Raw genomic sequence first — 17,854 nt, forward strand, 5'->3', positions numbered from 1 at the left:
CATAGAGCCGCTATTAGGGAAACCTTCTACGCTTTATATGAATGGAATAGGCTCCTGATTGGTCACGACTACTGGCAACTACTTCAAATCTTAGATGCCTAGAAATACCAGTGTGTACTTATACACTTATATATAATTTTGGGACACTTGATTTTGAGAGAACACTAGAGTTTCAGATGGCGCATACATCGTTTATCGTTTAAAGGAGATTGCAGATACTTTAAAGATCATATCTTGAAAACTGTTCGAGAATGGAATTCCCTAAAACTTTTCAAGCCTTCTGCAAATTACGGATCACTCTAATCCGAAAGATACAGCAATATTTTAAAAGTTACCTTTAAACAATGTCTGTTTCTCATTCATTTTACAATGTGCTGGTCGCTATCTACCCAATAAACAAGCCTTTTTCCATCTATATCTTCATATTTTTTTCAATATTAGTATAAACGAAACAAAACTCCAATGACCTACTCGCGACTCGAACCCAGCCATCGTAAATGAATACAGAGAGTTTTCTGTGATAAATACTGATATTCTGTGTTTCTTCGTTGACATTTGAAAATATATGAAATGAACCGTTGACATAAACTTGAATTTTGGGACGCCAAAATAAAGTTTCGTTTATTATTTTAAAGGATAGGAGCTATGATTTTAATTTTTTATTTCGATTTCTGAAATGTCTATGAAGGAAATATTTTCGGTTGCCCTAAGTAAGGCACAAGAAGAAAAATTCTGCTGTAAGAAAATTATTAAATTAGTGGAAAACGCTTTCGATAAGGTAAGTTGAAAATTGCATTGGAAAACAAAATATGTAAATATTTAATTTCAGTCCAAACTCGAGGAACTGCTTCAAGCTTACATTGATGCATTATACAATTGTTACTACTCAGATGATTATGCAGACAAAAATCCATATATATCCAGAACTTTGGAGTTCTTAGCAAAAATAGCAATAAAAATTACTCTGAAATGTATAGAGCCAATGGAAATTGCAGATACTAATGGCACTACTTCTCAAGTCTACGATATCACCTTCGATCCATTCTTTTTAAACATTTTAAAGGCTAGTTTGAAGGTACTGCATTCTGTTTATATGATTTTTTCTAAGGTATACCTTTTTAAAATTATCTGTTATTATACATTTTTTGTTTCAGTTTGCTTGTGTAGGCAAAAAAGAAGTAAGGTTTAATACATGTTATTTTATCATGACCTTATTACAAAACATTGGAAATAATGTTGAAATGGATTATAGCGTTTGTAATATTATCTTGGATTCTCTAGTAGAATTATTACATGTAAGCAGTAACTAATCATAGTATAAATTTAGCATCAACTTTTTTCTTATTTTTCAGGATACTAAAACAAGTGTCAGAATTCAAGCTATTAAAGCATTAGTGAGACTTCAAGAGCCTTCTAATGCAGAGTGTGTAGTATTAAAGTCTTTTTGGATGCTATTTAATGATCAAAATAGTGAAGTATGTCTCAAAAGTACATTATTTGATTTTGTATTTATCATTATATTTTTTAATAATTCTAGGTGAGAAAGGTTGTGATAAATTATATAGCTCCACATCCACAAAGTTATAGCAAAATTAGAATGAGACTTTCAGATACAGATCTTGGTGTTAGGCAAGCAGCATATGCCAAATTAGCAGATACAAATCCAAAGTTGTATCTTAAAATAATTGATAGGAATATTATTTTAACCTCCGGTTTAGCTGATACAAATAAGAAAATAAAGCATATATTGACAGAGAAATTATTACCAAAATGGTTAAGTCATTTTGAAGGGAATTATCTACTCTTTTTTAGAGCATTGAGATTGGATGCTGATGAAAATGACATAAATAACTTTGAGAAGTTGTGCTCAAAACTTTCAAATATCCTTTTGGGGTTAGTAAATCTTATAAATTTTCGAATAAAAATATTGATATATAGATACCGGGAAGTGTTAGGCTGCGATAACTCAAAATGCCTTTTTTTTTAGTTATCTCGTTGGCAATGATATGATATACGTTTTTCACTATAAATTGAAATTGGATGATTTGGGTGCAACTCCATATATTCTCAATTTGTAGCTTTCTTATTTTTATTGTTCTTCACATAAAGTGAAAATATTTCAAATTTTTCCGCTTCTGTGTAGTGCATGTTCGATGAATAGTTTCATTCAATGAAAAACGTATGTCATATATCGTTGTCAACGAGATAACTCAAAAAAGGGCATTTTGAATTATCGCAGCCTTCCACTTAAAAACTGATTGCTTAGCTTGCCAGGTGGTTCTTAAAATTTGAAACTCTGTGGTACTCAGAATAAGAGAGATAGGCCAAACATATGTTATATATTCGAAATCAGGGGGAAACAGCTAGTCAAATATAGAAAAATATACAGAGTGTTCCATTTGAAAAAATGAAGTTGCATTCAATTTATTGCCCACTCTGTATATTTCGTTTTGTGAAATCATTTCAAAAAACACTAGTCAATTTTGTGAAATTTTCATAGAAAACATTTTTTGTACCTCTTTTAGTAACAAAGTTGAAGGGGGGGTCAAATTATGGTGAAAAACCGGGTACCATAATCTGAGAACCTGAAGTCAATGAATACCACTAATGACCGCTGTTATTTCGGGTCCTTCAGGTCCTTGAATTACCAACCGACTCTTGAGTGTGGTTATCTTTGGTCATATGCGGCCTAAATCAGCACCATTCAAGGGATACTACATGAGTTCATGTGATAATCACCAACAATGACCAAAAGCGTTTGAATGCGATTATTGTTAGTAATTGCCAATGATAACCACTTGAAATCCATTATTGTGTTTTCATATTTTAGACTAGCTAGAATCTGCCAATTCTATTTGATTTCAATGAAAGTAAGCCTAATCCCACCAAGTGCCGACAGATACAAATTTTATTACAAAATAGTAATTTACGTAACAAGTCCGGAAAATAGGGTTTTTTTGGTTGAATAGACAAAATACCAAGACGAGCATAAGCGAGTCCTGGAAGTCTGTGAGTCCAAAAAAACCATTTTCGGGCGTGTTGCGTACAATATTTTTTCGGCAACCATGTAAAATAACACTATCGCTATGCTGCTTTCCATATTTTATTGCGATTGCGATAAAAAAACATGCAAATTTTTGACAACTAATTTCATATGAACTGTCAGCCGTTATCTCGGTTGCTATGGATTCTATGATTCTTTTCCGGCCTAGTCCGGGAAGTACGTACTTTCCGGACTAGGCCGGGAAATGCTACTTTCTCAGAGAAAAAGCGTCCGGGAAGTGAGCACTTCCCGGACGGTTGCCGAAAAAATATTTTTGTTTCTTAATTTTTTTGTCGCCTCTGCTAATTTTGTCAGTAACTGATGTTATGTGTACAATTGTTTCTAATTTTTCATTAAAAATAGGAGTAGAATGAAATATGAAAAGAAATTCGGTTACAATAAAATTTTCAGGTTTATTATCTCATGCTTTGATAGGATCATGTGAGAATAGTTATTTATAATACAAGTGCAGAAGGCATTGATATTAAAATGAGCCTTCTGTACGAGTATTATACATTATTTTCTCTAATTCATTGCATTTTTATTAAAATCAATGAAATATTTCCATAAATATCATTTAGTGATTTTTGCATTTAAAAATGTTGGTTGGCAGAACTGATTTCAAATGAATTGACAGATAAAGCCGTGGCGGAAAGTTCGGAGTACCAACATATAATAATAAAATATAACCATGAAAACTGTGCGTTTCTGATATATTCTCGCACGATTTTGTTCTACAAGATGTGGAAGAATGAACGGAAAAACCCACAGAATTAGAGAAAGATCATTCAAGCTGGTTGGCTCTGCTTACATTAGATTTAGATTATGTTCATTCTGTAGTTGAATTGAAAAAAGGTGGAAAATATTTTTCAGTTTAATTTTTATTTGAAAACTGATAATATAAAATTGCATATATTTCAGGCGTAATAGTTTGACTGACATTGTGAAAAATTTACCTGTTAGTAAAGAAGAAAAAGTTATCCCTATCCAACAGTTACGTTTGGAGTGTGTATTTTTTTGGTCAAATGTTATAAGTCACCTCAGGAAAATAGAAGATGAAGAAGACTATTTACAGAACATTTTACCAGAGTTGACAACATTTAGTAATTATATAGAAAGGTGAGATATTTAATTTTGCTTTATATCTTTGCGTAAAAGACCAGTGAAATTGTTGGCAAAAAATGAGAAAAGCAAAGAGGTAGTTACCTCTTTACTTTAGAGCCTTCACAAGTTTGTTCAGATTTGTATTTATAATTTTTTTTTCAAAATTTCAAAAATTTCGTCGAAAAAAGCATATAAAAATTATGATTAGATGTTTGGTAGTTTTGGATGGGTATGATTTCAGTGATTGAAAAAACAGAATTTCATATCGGTATTACTCTGAAACCATTGAACGAATTTTTCCTATTCTCCAACTCAATCTCGAGCCCACGTTGAAAATTTCATGAGTAGTATATTCTGTTTGAGAGGCGGCAGACAGAAGAACGGAATCCAATTATTTAAGACGAACTTCAGCACAAATTTCAAAATGATACCCCAGTGTTCACAAGTGCACAAATCCTCAAAAAAATCCTCTTTGTATGAAGAATGATTAATACCCAATACCGATATTATATTATAATTTTCAGAGTAATTAAAGAAAAGACTTCTGTTACTATGGATGAATGGGAAAACCTAGAATTTCAAAATGTGGTATTCCAGCTGTTCCAAATTTCATCAGGATTTGATATGTCAGATGAAGTATGTATACTATACTTAAGTTGAAAAATTATTACAATAACATTAATATTTGATTTGATTAATGCATGTCCGGACCGGTTTTACTAATTCAAATTTAATTATCATTTTATTTTTAGGTTGGAAGGAAAACCTTATATGCATTGATTTTAAAAATTTTAACAACAAATAAATTTCAACAGAAATTGATCAATAAGATTGTTCAAGTTGCTTCTCAATTGAATAGTGATGTTAATTCGCTTACAATCGATCTATGTCAAGTTATTTCCGAAATAAGAGAGCCTTTAATAGATGAAGTGCCATCTGAGGACAAATTGAGGAAACAGAAATTCGAGGTAACTCTAAAAAACGACGATTAGACAATAGTTCTAAGAAAAACTTTTCCTTCTAATCTCATGTTGAAATTATGTGTTTTAGATTACGCAATTGAGAGTAAAAATTCATCAATTGGAAATTGATGAAGAAGAAGCTTTGAAGAAAAAAGATTTCCAACATGCGCATATTGTTCAAAATGAAATAAAAGAATCACAGAGAAAACTAGATAGTTTGAATAATATGCTGTACTCGGTTTCGGAAAAAGTGAGGGTATCTAAAGATGATCCAGAAACAATCTGTAGATGTTTGGATATACTTATAGGACTCTTGAAAATACCAACTATTACTGTTATGTCCCCTGCTTTACAGTCATGCAGAGATGAATTCTTAATGCCGCTTTTGAGTAATAATACATCAGAAATACACTGGAGGTTTATACTATGTCTTGGTTTGTTTTCAATTATGGATAGGGACTTAGCTTTCCAGCATGCCAATTTTCTTTGTTTACCAGTAAGTATCAGTATCTCTATTCTGAAAATAAAATTATTTTTGATGAATATTTGAGGTTAATTCATATTTTGAAGAAAAACGGTTCGAACGAATTGATTTGAAATAAAGATTGTGCATATCTCACATTAATGTGCATCTGTGAATTTTGTTCGTCATAATTTTTATTGTAAGATTCAATGGAGTGTTAAAAAAAGATTCCTCTGTAGTTAAATGGAAGTTTGCCATTCATCTGTAATTTTGTGCCTGTCGAATCAAGCTGTTCATTTGGGGTATGGTCCGTATATCGCCGAGAATTTCAGAGATTACTAGTGGTTTTCAATGTTTCAGGTAACCTGCTTCATATGTACGGACCGCTTGACACTAGTCAATGGTCAACTAAATTTGTCATTGACAGAATTTTGAAGGTTATAAATAGTTCTCTTTTAATTTGTATATAACTAATAGTTATTGATGCCTCTGAAGGTTTTTTGTTTCATAATTAAAATGATCAAGTTTTTGAGTGTTAGATGTCATGGAAAATGTTGATAAACAATAATCTGAAAATTAAAATGACAACTGCCAACCGGAGTGGGCGTGGTTACCGAACCTAACCAGAAAAAAGTACGGCTGCTCTGGTGACAGACAACTCACCGAAGTTTGAGGAAATAGTGACCGGTTTTTGAGGAATTTGACATATACGAACCACCAACTTACTAACCGTAGTAACCAAGGTGATATACGGACCATACCCTTGGTGCATTAGACATGGTCAGCATTTCAGTAGTCTATTCTTAATGCCATGTAAAACAGTTTTCTTATTGCACACATTATTTTTACATGAATTTATTGAATGTACAGTGCATCCCATTTTGGGTGAGACTGTCAGGTTTCTCGCTTGTTATTTAAGATAGAGCCTTGCGGTTTTCACGTTCCTGTCCTACTTTTTCGTGAAACTCAGGTTGGTCTAATCAGATTGTGCATAACTGTTTCCGTTCAAAAGATACAGGGTGATTTTGGAAATTGATACTTTTCGGACCCCTCCTTTATCTCCGAAATTATTAGAAATAATGTTGAGCTGAAAACTACGTCTGAATCAGAATTCTGCGTAGAATCCAGTGGCGTACTCAATATTTTTTTTCGGGGTATGGTTTTGAAGATTCAACACAAACTTATGTTTTTTTTAATGGAACACCATGTGTATCATTACTTCGTTGAATTCGTTATTTTTTTCCCTTCAAAATGATATATGATACTATGTAGGTAGGATATTCAGAAATGTTAAAAAAACACTAAAACATCAAATAATGATGATTTTTTGTTAATGGGCAATGGATTTCCCATAGAAAAGAAGAATCAATAATGATAACAATAATTTATAGCGATGACAGCTAGATCAGATTGGTTCCCTCCAATGCCCACTTGATGAAACAATGCTCCCAAATGCATAGTAGCCATAATAACAACAAGGATGTTTGTGTCATCAATGACCTACTATACTTTTAAAAATCGAAAGTAATAATCCTCTTATTGAAACATAGAAAATTCATGGCCCATTTACAAAAAATCATCATTATTTGACGTTTTAGTGTTTTTTTAAACTTTTCTGAACATCCTACCTACATAGTATCATATATCATTTTGAAGGGAAAAAAATAACGAATTCACAAAGTAATGATATATAAGGTGTTCCATTAAAAAAAATATAGGTTTGTGTTGAATCTTCAAAGCCATACCCCGAAAAAAAATATTGAGTACGCCACTGGATTCTACGCAGAATTCTGCTTCAGACGTAGTTTCCAGCTCAACATTATTTCTAATAATTTCGGAGATAAAGGAGGGGTCCGAAAAGTATCAATTTCCAAAATCACCCTGTATCTTTTGAACGGAAACAGTTATGCAGAATCTGATTAGACCAAGTTGAGTTTCACGAAAAAATAGGACAGGAACGTGAAAACCGCAAGGCTCTATCTTAAATAACAAGCGAGAAACCTGGCTGTCTCACCCAAAATGGGATGCACTGTACAGATATGTCGGTTTCTACTGTTTCATTGCATGTAAATATACAATCTTTCATATGCAGAATAGGCTTCTTGTAAGTTTGTAGATATCATTTTACATTAATCCTTATTCTTCATGTTATTTATGTATTTTCAGATAGCTACTTACAGGGCGATACAAAACTATGATAAAATTGCTCTGAAAACGTCTGTAGCATGTGTCACTGATCTAATATGCATGTATGGTGTCAAAGTGATTGGTATGCAAGAAAACTCTCAAACTGATCTGAACCAGGATACGAATCCAATAGCTTCTAGGAGAAAACTGTACTCTGAAGATCTTAATGAACCGGAAATTTTGAATAAGGATGACATAACAATTGAATTCATCATTGATATCATACTGGATATGTTGAACGATGAGGTATTTGAAATTTTCAGCCTATTGGAAACCATAATCTTATGAAATTTTTGTTTTATATATAGGACGAAGAAGTTCGTTGCACTGCCACTACTTCGATATGTAAACTTATTGCACATGATTTTCCAATAAACTCCGATATTATATGTCGACTCATTCTGAAGTGGTACAATCCTGAAACAGGTATGCTATCTCTATAATAGTTATAACAGGCCAATTGAAAAGTCCCCGGTGTACCATAGTAAAACACATTTTTTGGCAAAATTTGATTTTATTATTTATCATAGTTGCCTTCGAGGGCGATACAGCGATTATAACGATCTTCTTACTTTTCGATACCATTTTTATAGTATGATTTGTCTTTTGCTTCAAAATAGGCTTCAGTTTCGGCGATTGCTTCTTCATTGGCGCTAAATTTCTTTCCAGTGAGCATTCTTTTGAGGTTCGAGAACAGGAAAAAGTCGCTGGGTGTCAGATCTGGCGAATACGGTGGATGCAGAAGTAATTCGAAGCCCAATTCGTGCAATTTTGCCATTGTTTTCTGTGTTAATTTGTGTCACGGCGCATTGTCTTGATGAGACATCACCTTTTTTTTCTTCTTTTTTTTTAACGATTTTATCCTTTAAACGATCCAATAACGCTATATAATAATCGCTGTTGAGGTCTGGCCCTTTTGGAGGTAATCATTGAATATTATACCTTGCGCATCCCAGGATACTGATGCCATATCCTTGCCAGCTTCCAAAAAATGAGGCCAAGGCGTTGCTACAAAACGGGACCATGTCCTAGAAAAATAGAAAGAAGAAGGAATTTATATTAACTTCAAAACTAATTCCAATAAAAAACAAGAGATGACACCACTGGATTCTACTGAAAAAAGTGCCTGTAGTATGTTTTTGTTTCTGGTCCACAGCGCTGCAGCAATAAAGAAGTAATGACATCTTTTCATTTCACGCCAATTTCCAATATTCCCTTAAAGCTTGAAAAAAATTGAACTCAAAATGTTTTGGTTTTTACCGAATTAACTCTCCCAAAAATCGACCCCGAAAATGTGCCATACACAAGGGATTCTGAGATCCCCTCACTAGACAACCAATTTGGAATAGACGATTGACGTAATTATTTTTATTATTCTTCACAGAAAAGCAAGATCCTAAATTGCATCAACAACTTGGCTCAATTATAGAATGCTTCACTAATCTGACTAAAGGCGCAAAAAGAATAGTACAAAGAGCAGTTGTACCAATAATATCTAGTATAGTCAATGCACCTGGAACAAGTCCGTTGCTTGAAATCGATATAGAAAATGTTCTCAGATTGCTAGCAGCACTTACTTGCACAGTCAATGACAAAGTGAGTAGGCTTATTGAATAAATATTAATTCGAATATCATATTTTATAATCTGTCATAGGATGAGGAAAATATACATGGAGAAATTGCTGTTGATCTTGTTGAAAGAATATCGAAAAAACCAAACGAGGCTTGTACTTCATATCTGGTTAAATTATTGACCTATTTAACAATGAAGTTTAAGGATATAGAAGAATGTAAAAAAATGATTGCTTCAGTAGAATTATTAGTTGATGTAAGTATTTTAACTTTCCTCTAATGCGTCTTTTGACATAACGTTTTTATTCAGGATTTGGTGGATAAGATTCCTAAAAAGAATCTTATAAAATTTCGTGATAAATTGAATGATGGTTTGAGAAGAGCAACTACAGGTGAGAAAGAAGAAGATAAGAATGAGACTAACACAGTAAATGGATTCACTTCAATAAGCCATGTTACAAATGGTGAGGAATTTTAACTTTTTACTTTGAAATCTTTTCTATAAGAAAAATATTTTAACCCACCATTTTGCATGGTTGATAATCTTGAACTAACCGTGTCTTCATATTTTAGTATAATGCTTTTATTTTAAAGGGTAAAAATTTAGAATGATCATACCTGCAATTAGTGTGCATCAACTGAGAAAATAATCTCAAGGCTCAAGTAATACTCAGTGTTAGTTATATATATATTTTTAGGTAATTCAGAAAATGAGTCTTCTTTAGCAAAACTGTCTATGATAAATGAAGAATCAAACAATGAAAGTCAAGAGCAACTCGAAAATAATGATATATTGGAAAAGGACCAAGAATATAATCCAAAAAGTAATATGAAAATATTATTTTTGTTGTTTTTCTGCTTATATTTGGTATACTTGGTATAATATGCCTAAATTGTTTTTTTTTTCTTTTCAGGAAATATAAGAGAATCAATTGAAAAAAGAGATAAAAATGATAAAAATCATGGGCAACTTGAAGATTCACATTGCTATTCAAAAGGTAATTCACAGTCTCCTTCGAAAGAAGGTTCTGTTGAAAACTGTTCTGATGAAACTGTAGAAAATCAAAAATCAACTCGATCTGGAAGGAAACTATTAATGAGGGGTGTAAGTAAAATATTAAAAGGTAAGGGAAAACTTCAGAAAATATCGGAAGGAGATGAAGAAAACAAGAAATCAAAAAGTAGTGAAGGAACAGTTGAGAATGCCAAAGCTGAAAATGAAGAAAGTTTAAGAAAATCAATTTCTGTAGATGTTAGTAGGAGATCAATAGGTGAAAATTTAATTTATGAGAAGTATGACTATACTTCTGAGGAAAAAACAGAAAATTCTGATGAAACACCAAAAAAAACAAGTAACAAAAAAACAAACTCTAAGAATTCCAAAATTCAGATAATCTCTCAAGTTGTATTGAGGAAAGATAACAAAACACAATCAATTGATTCCTTTACTTCTGTTGATATATCAAAGAGAAAACTAAGAAAATATAAAACTCCATCTGATAACGGCTCAACCTCAACATGTGATAAACCTGATAACAAAAAAAAACAGTTGCAGAGAAATACTTCGTTCACATCCAAATTCAATGATGATGTAACATCTCAGTCTGTTAAAGAGAAAATTACATCAAAAGGTTCCCCAAAACAAAACAAAGAAAAAAGGTCAGCAGAAACTCCCTTATCTATAACTGTAAATCGAAAATCTAAAAGGCATTTAAGAGGTACTACAACTGAAGAAACACCAAGAAAGTTAGTTACTAATACAAAAGAAAATCCATCAAGTCCGTTTAGAAAAAAAGACACAAACACTCCACTTTCTGTTGGAAAGAGATCATCTAAAAGATTTTCTAATATTCCATCTGTTTCTAATAAAATTAACAGAAAAAAATCTCTACCATCTCTTACTGTTAGAAGAAGCTTGAGGAAAAGACTCACAAATAGCAGTTTATCCAATAATCCATACCGTAAAAGTTTTACGACAACTCCAAAGACTGCATCAAGAAATGAACCCAAAAAATTATCAAAAATGAAAGAAGCACCAAAGGAACAAGACCAAACCCAACCAAACACTCCTAAACAATATAATGTACATAATAAAATTCATAATCTTAGACGAACAAAAATGAGTGAAAAATTATCTGAATCACCTTCTGAAGTTTCTTCAATGGAATCTTTAAATAAAAAAACATTGAGAAGTCAGAAGCAAGATCCAGTAGTTGAGATAAGTAAGACTAAAATAAATCCCAATACTGTTAATCGAAATGATAGGGTTGAATCAAAACAAATGTTCAAAACAAAGAAAAAAGCAGATAATTCCAAATCAGTCAAGAATTTAGGGGAAACCAGTAAAAAACATAAAAAAGACACATTTCTTGGTAAAGAACAAATTAAAGACAAAAAGGGAAATAAAAATGCATGTTCGAGCCAAGAGGTGGAAAACGGAGTTCTTCAAAATTTGAATAGTGTAATGAATAAAATGAATAATTCTCCAACAAATAGAAGGAGCTCGAGGATTGAAAAAAGTGGAAATAAACATGAGTCAAAAGATAAGAATAAAACCAAAGAATTAAATTTATCTTCATCAGTTTTGACAAGTAAGTTACTTTTAGAAGATATAAGCATGGAGATGAGCTTGTTTACTAACATTCCACCAAGTAGTTCTTAACCTAATGCCAGTAGACTGTCAATACTCACTATTTGCCTGTGTAACTTCAATAATTTTAAAAGATAGAACCAGGGCAATAAGTATTTTTTATATTATAGTTTTATTTCCAATTTAAAGAATAGTCAAGTTGTTATAATATAAAAAAGGCTTATCCTTGAAAAATGAAAAAATATTATATATAAAACCCCAATTTGAGTTCTAAAGTATAGTATAAATATGTTCATTTTGAAGGTGTAAATCGAATGGATCATCTTTAATAAATTATTTTGACATCAGAGCAGAGTTATTGGCTAATAAAATATATTTATTTATACATTGTGTAAAGGAATTAACTGGAATTATCCATTTAAACACACTTATGGGGCCCACAGACGAGCAACTTAGTCGCCAACCTAGTTGACAACTTCTCAAGTTGGTGACTAAGTTGCTCGTCTGTGGGCCCCATTAGAGATTGTCGGAATTCATTGTGTCATTGACTTGGCAAACTGTTTTCTATACGAAATTTGAACAACATTTTGTGTGTTAATCTTTAGCAGTATGAATTGCAATTTTCATCTTGCTTCCAAGTCTACCAAGATTAGTGATTTGTGATTACTTTTTGAGATATTTTATTTTCAGTTCAATATTTCCGCTGGCAAAATGCATGTAGGAACAACTTTCATTTCATGTATGCACTATGATAACGACTTTCAAATCAACAATTCAACAAATTTGGAACAATCAGTTTATTTTCCTTACAATGCTCTATCTAATTTTTTTCATTTTCTGAAAATCAAAAGTATAACAATTCCAAGGCATCCATTTTAGTCAATAAATTACAATTCGCGACAACTACTAATATTGATTCCTGAAAATGTGTTTTTAGGATTAGATTATTAGTAGTATCATTCCAAAAGAGACCTAATTCGAAGAAAATACAATAAATTTCTGGGAATCATACATGTTTTGTGTTGCATTGGCCAATTCCAGGTACTTCTTTTGCAGGTTTTGTAAGTCAATGTCGTTCAAAATATCATATTTTCTGAATAATCAGTCCTCTTATTTATTTTATAATACTTTAAAACATTCATTCATATTATCCAACCCGTATCGTTTCAGACACCAAGCGAATCGATTGTCGGAACAGAGAGCGCGTTCATATACTTGTTGTTTGATTCAGGCATTGGATAAATTGAGGTGCGAAAAAATGTTGAAACTTTCACGTAAAAAACTATGTGCATTATTACTGGATGAAACAAGAGAAAAGTCAGTAAGAAGATTAAGTGTACACCCAATATTCAAAAACAGAACCATCTTGTTTCAATTCGTCGGCAAATGCCCTCCAAATTTCTTCCTTTTCATTACAATATGTGATTTAGAATTTAGATTATATAGAATTTCCTGCTCACTCACTAAATATATTAATTTTTCGGAATCCATTACCAACGAATATTACGTGTTCCAAAACTAAGCGCAACTGTCTGCTAATTCACATTATCCGTTCATACAGACTCCACCCATACCACATCAGACAAAATATTCTCTCGAGGAATACGGAACGGATGGCGAATGACACGATCGGTGACGGACAATTTGATTTACTTCATATGAAACGCATCAAATGATATTTGTCGTCCACGATTCGCTTGGTGTCTGAAGCGATACGTGTCGGATAATATGAATCGACCTTAAGAAGGTACATCCATCATTTTCAGTAATTTTTTATTTTTTTGCATATTATTTCTCTATTCAGGGGATGTGTTTGATTAAAGAAACTGCTTTCAGTGGCTTCATTTTTTAACTGTGCAATAAGAGTGCTTGTATGCAATTTCAATCAATTTACATTTTTCAATAATAAACCTTCAAAGAAGAAAAACTGAGGTTTTAGAAATTCAAAACAATCACTGCATGTTGAATCTTTCAAAGTCTTTCTTTTCTTCCACAAAATTATATTCCTACAGTAACACATGAATATTTGTAGCTTTCAACTGTTTTTATGTTTAACATGATAGTTGTAAATATGAAGGCAATTGTTTTGAAGTAATTGTTGCTAAGTTGGAATTACTTTTACCTATATATTCAAATGTGTTTAATTCAATAGAATTCTTTGATTTTCTTTGTACTTTAAGTGTAATTGCTTTTTTAAATAAGATAGATTACGTTTATCATGTTTGAAAAGTTTGCTTTTTCTTTCTTTAGTTGATTAAGTAATAATATGAATGATAATAACAGTGGAGATTTGGGTGCCAATCTTTGAGTTTTTCATTTGATTTAAACAAAATTTTATTTGATTATTTTTCGTGTCTAGGATCACGATTAAGCAATCGACTTAGTAAATCAAATGGATCAAGAAAACAATTGGATTTTTCCTCAGATGCTGATGAAACTATTCTTAAAACTTTCCTACAAGGGGATGAAGAAGTAAGTTTTTGTGTTCTCCCTTTTTCGAAGGATAATTAATTTTTTTATAATTAAGTTCCAGATTGTGACGGAAAATATTTCTATAGAAGAGGATAATTCCTTCAGTAACCTGTCGAGGGATTCAAAAAAAGAAAATTTATCAATTAGTATAAATCCCTCAAACACCTCAAGAAGAAGTAGTCTAAGAAAACGCAACCGACAAGATGATTCACCAGTCAGCGCAGAGTAGGTTTACTTAATATAATTTCTGATTTAAAATTAAAATAATAATTCATTCTACTTTGAACATTTCTTTTATGATATACATTGAATTCCTATAAGAAAGTTTTTTTTCATGGTTCTTCAGAAATATTTTCTGAAAACTATCACTTGAAACATTTATTTGATTAATTAATTAATGAATGAAATTTCTTGTTCTACAGATCTGTACCAAGAAAAAAAATGATGGGGACTAAATACAAAAAAAATCTACAGAGAGTTGGACAATGAGATTGATAATTCTATTGTATTATAAAATCTACATTATTTTTATATACAGCCAAATTTAATACACAAAGTGTTTTCATGTAAATAATATTTGTCAATAACGTAAACAGAAATAAATTTGTACAAATTTTCATAATGTAACAGAGACAGTATTCCCTACAATCATCTTAACTTTTATTGAATAAAAGAATATATGTTATTTGTATATAAAATTCTGATGTGAAGATGATAATTGTAGATTTTTTCCTTATTTGTTCACTCAAATTTAAGAGTTAAATGAACTAAATGAAGAAGTTGCAGTAGTTTATTGAGGATAAAATGAAAATATTCAATTTGTATATTTCTATTCATTAAATATGTTTTTAGCTATTTTTGTGAACTATGATTGTATCTGTCACCTAAATATTTTTCCTTTTAATCATTCTCTTTATTCATTACATTCTACAGGTGAAAATTCGCTCGGACACCAACTATTCATCAATTCAGATCTCGACCCAGTAGTTTTTCTCCATAGCTATTCATAGCAGTATTTTTTTTTAATATTGCACTATGATTGGAAGTACCTTTTTGATAGATCAAGATGAAAATTTGTCCATTGATGTAAAATAACAATTTCAATCTTGGTATATATATATATATATATATATATATATAGTTACTATGGTTTCCTTTATTTGGATGTGTCAGGTTTTTAATGATGATGTTTGTTTCATATAAGAATACTTAACTAGAAGTTTCGGAGAGTCTCTCCTTCTTCAGTAATAATAATTAACCGAATATATACATATATACAAAATTTCATGTAGGTCGCGTAACCAGAACCATAGTATAAAGAAGGATAGTAAGACAGTCCTAATGTTAAAGCGATTTGAAGCGATTTTTAGAGCCATCTGGTGTTCACGTTGTAATACTGCAATAAAAATGGTCTGTAAAGTGGCGACCTCCAAAAAAAATGCAGTTATTTTAAGGAACTAATACTTTTCTGCCGGTACAAGAAGATAGGAATGAAGTTTTCTATATTTTCGTATATCTACAGAACTGTAATCAACTCGAACAGACGTTATTGTAGACTTAACAATATGAAAGAAGACCGAGACAGTGGCGTGTATAGTCCATGTTATTGATTTCTTGATAAATAACGCTGTTGCTTTGTGTTCAGAATTTTTGTACAATGGCTGTAGCGAATGGTCATTTCGAAATGTTCCTTCCAAGGTGAATTTCATTGATTTCATAAAGAGTTGACTATTTTTTCAATAAGGTTATTGTGCATTTCTGAAGAAAGATCCAATTTTCAAATGGGGATTCAAATGAACAGTTTCCAGAAATAACTATGAAATGAGATGAAAGGTACCGCTCCAATTTGTGATTGCTACGACACTGGGTATTGGATTGTTAGCAATTGTCATAAAAAATATGATAGTCTTGGAGGAATTCAGTGTTGAATTAACTTTATTTTTAAATTACTGAATGGATTAACGTCATTTTACCCTTGTTGCTGTGGATTGAATGATGTCGTTTTATGCGTCAAAATGGTATAAAAAATGAAATAATCCTTGAACAATCTATATTCTCACATGTTTCCTATGCATTACTCTGTGTGGCTAAATGGATACTTATTATTTCATTGATCTTCACTACGAAAACTTTTTGAAACTCTCGAAAAATACCTCAGCCAGGTTGTTGAGCCGTGTTTATACAGCTAACTTGCTAAGTTGAAAACGACCTACTTTGTGGAGCTAAATAATTTATTTGATACTCTGAATATTTTCATCTGAACTTTGCAATCCTATGTATATAAAGCGATACCAATCTAATAATTCTGCCGATTTTCATTCAACAATAATGAATTAGGTCGCAATCATTGAATAGGGGTTCCGGAAGGCTGATTCATAAGCAGATCAAAGATTACATCTCTTTAATCTTTGAACCAGATGTTGGCGATAATATTTATGTAGCTATTTTTCAGAACAAATTGATTCAGCTTTTCTCTCATTTCTTCTGCATCCTTCACGAATGATGATGCAACACTAAAATTATTTTTCTGCTGCATATTCTGCGAGTTAATTTGTTGGGTCAAGAAATGTTTAGATCATTCCGAACGTGAAAATTGGTCATTTTGGTTTTTCAATTATGCTGAAGAATTGTCAACTTCACATTATTTGTTGATTGCCTGGTTTTCATTTGGCTGGAAATATATTTGCAATATTTAAATATTTGTGTTCGTAATAATAACTGCAAAATATATTGTCTATGTTTCTCGCATTTTCCAATGAAGACTGAAATGAAGTCGAACGGAACTCACAAAAATACACTTCAACACAATATGCAAAGTAAAACACACAAATGAAAGAATACTTCAGTCGGCAGCAAATTTATATTTAAGCACAAAATTCGAAGAATGCGATGTTATTATCTTGAACAGGTACTTGGAATTCAACCCCTTTTTTCATTTTACCAAGAGCTAATTAAGGTCATTAAAACTAACTTAAAGAAGGGTTGAATTCTTGGTAACTATCAAAAACTGAAATATTTACAATTGAAACTTTCACCATGATTATTTACGATATCCAAGAGCTAATTAAGGTCATTAAAATAAACTTAAAGAAGGGTTGAATTCCTGGAAACTATCAAAAACTGAAATATTTACAATTGAAACTTTCACCATGATTATTTACGATATCCAAGAGCTAATTAAGGTCATTAAAACAAATTTAAAATAGGGTTGAAATCCTTGAAACTATCAAAAACTGAAATATTTACAATTGAAACTTTCACCATGATTATTTACGATATACCTTCTTAATATTTTCTAGGAAATTTTAGAAAAATGAAGATTGTTGAGTTATATTCAAAAAGATTGTCAATGATTCTGATTTTATGATATTATCATAGAATACTATTATATTATTCACAGAGACTCATTTCATACACAAGGATTCAGATTGACAAAAACTTCTGCTATATAAATGAATGA

At 31.4% G+C, this 17,854-nt stretch overlaps 1 protein-coding gene across 4 annotated transcripts; it reads left to right on the top strand.

The window, feature by feature from the left end:
- The first annotated feature begins 7 nt into the window (after nt 1-7).
- LOC123682983 (condensin complex subunit 3-like) lies at nt 8-15,011 on the top strand. 4 transcript variants are annotated; one of them, XM_045621852.1, is made up of 19 exons: nt 8-778; nt 830-1,075; nt 1,155-1,295; nt 1,353-1,475; nt 1,538-1,893; nt 3,965-4,162; nt 4,672-4,783; nt 4,900-5,115; nt 5,198-5,605; nt 7,739-8,005; nt 8,068-8,185; nt 9,144-9,355; nt 9,415-9,588; nt 9,643-9,796; nt 10,031-10,156; nt 10,247-11,923; nt 14,282-14,394; nt 14,450-14,619; nt 14,817-15,011. In XM_045621852.1, exons 1-19 carry the CDS (start codon nt 677-679, stop codon nt 14,881-14,883), a joined length of 4,980 nt encoding a protein of 1,659 aa, XP_045477808.1. In that variant the 5' UTR covers nt 8-676; the 3' UTR covers nt 14,884-15,011. The 4 variants fall into 4 exon arrangements, with proteins under 4 accessions (XP_045477808.1, XP_045477809.1, XP_045477810.1 ...); XM_045621853.1 differs by having other exon boundaries at nt 14,456-14,619; XM_045621854.1 differs by having other exon boundaries at nt 10,247-10,330.
- Nucleotides 15,012-17,854: the final 2,843 nt, after the last annotated feature.

This window comes from Harmonia axyridis, chromosome 6, assembly GCF_914767665.1.
Source record: "Harmonia axyridis chromosome 6, icHarAxyr1.1, whole genome shotgun sequence".
NCBI classification, from domain to species: domain Eukaryota; kingdom Metazoa; phylum Arthropoda; class Insecta; order Coleoptera; family Coccinellidae; genus Harmonia; species Harmonia axyridis.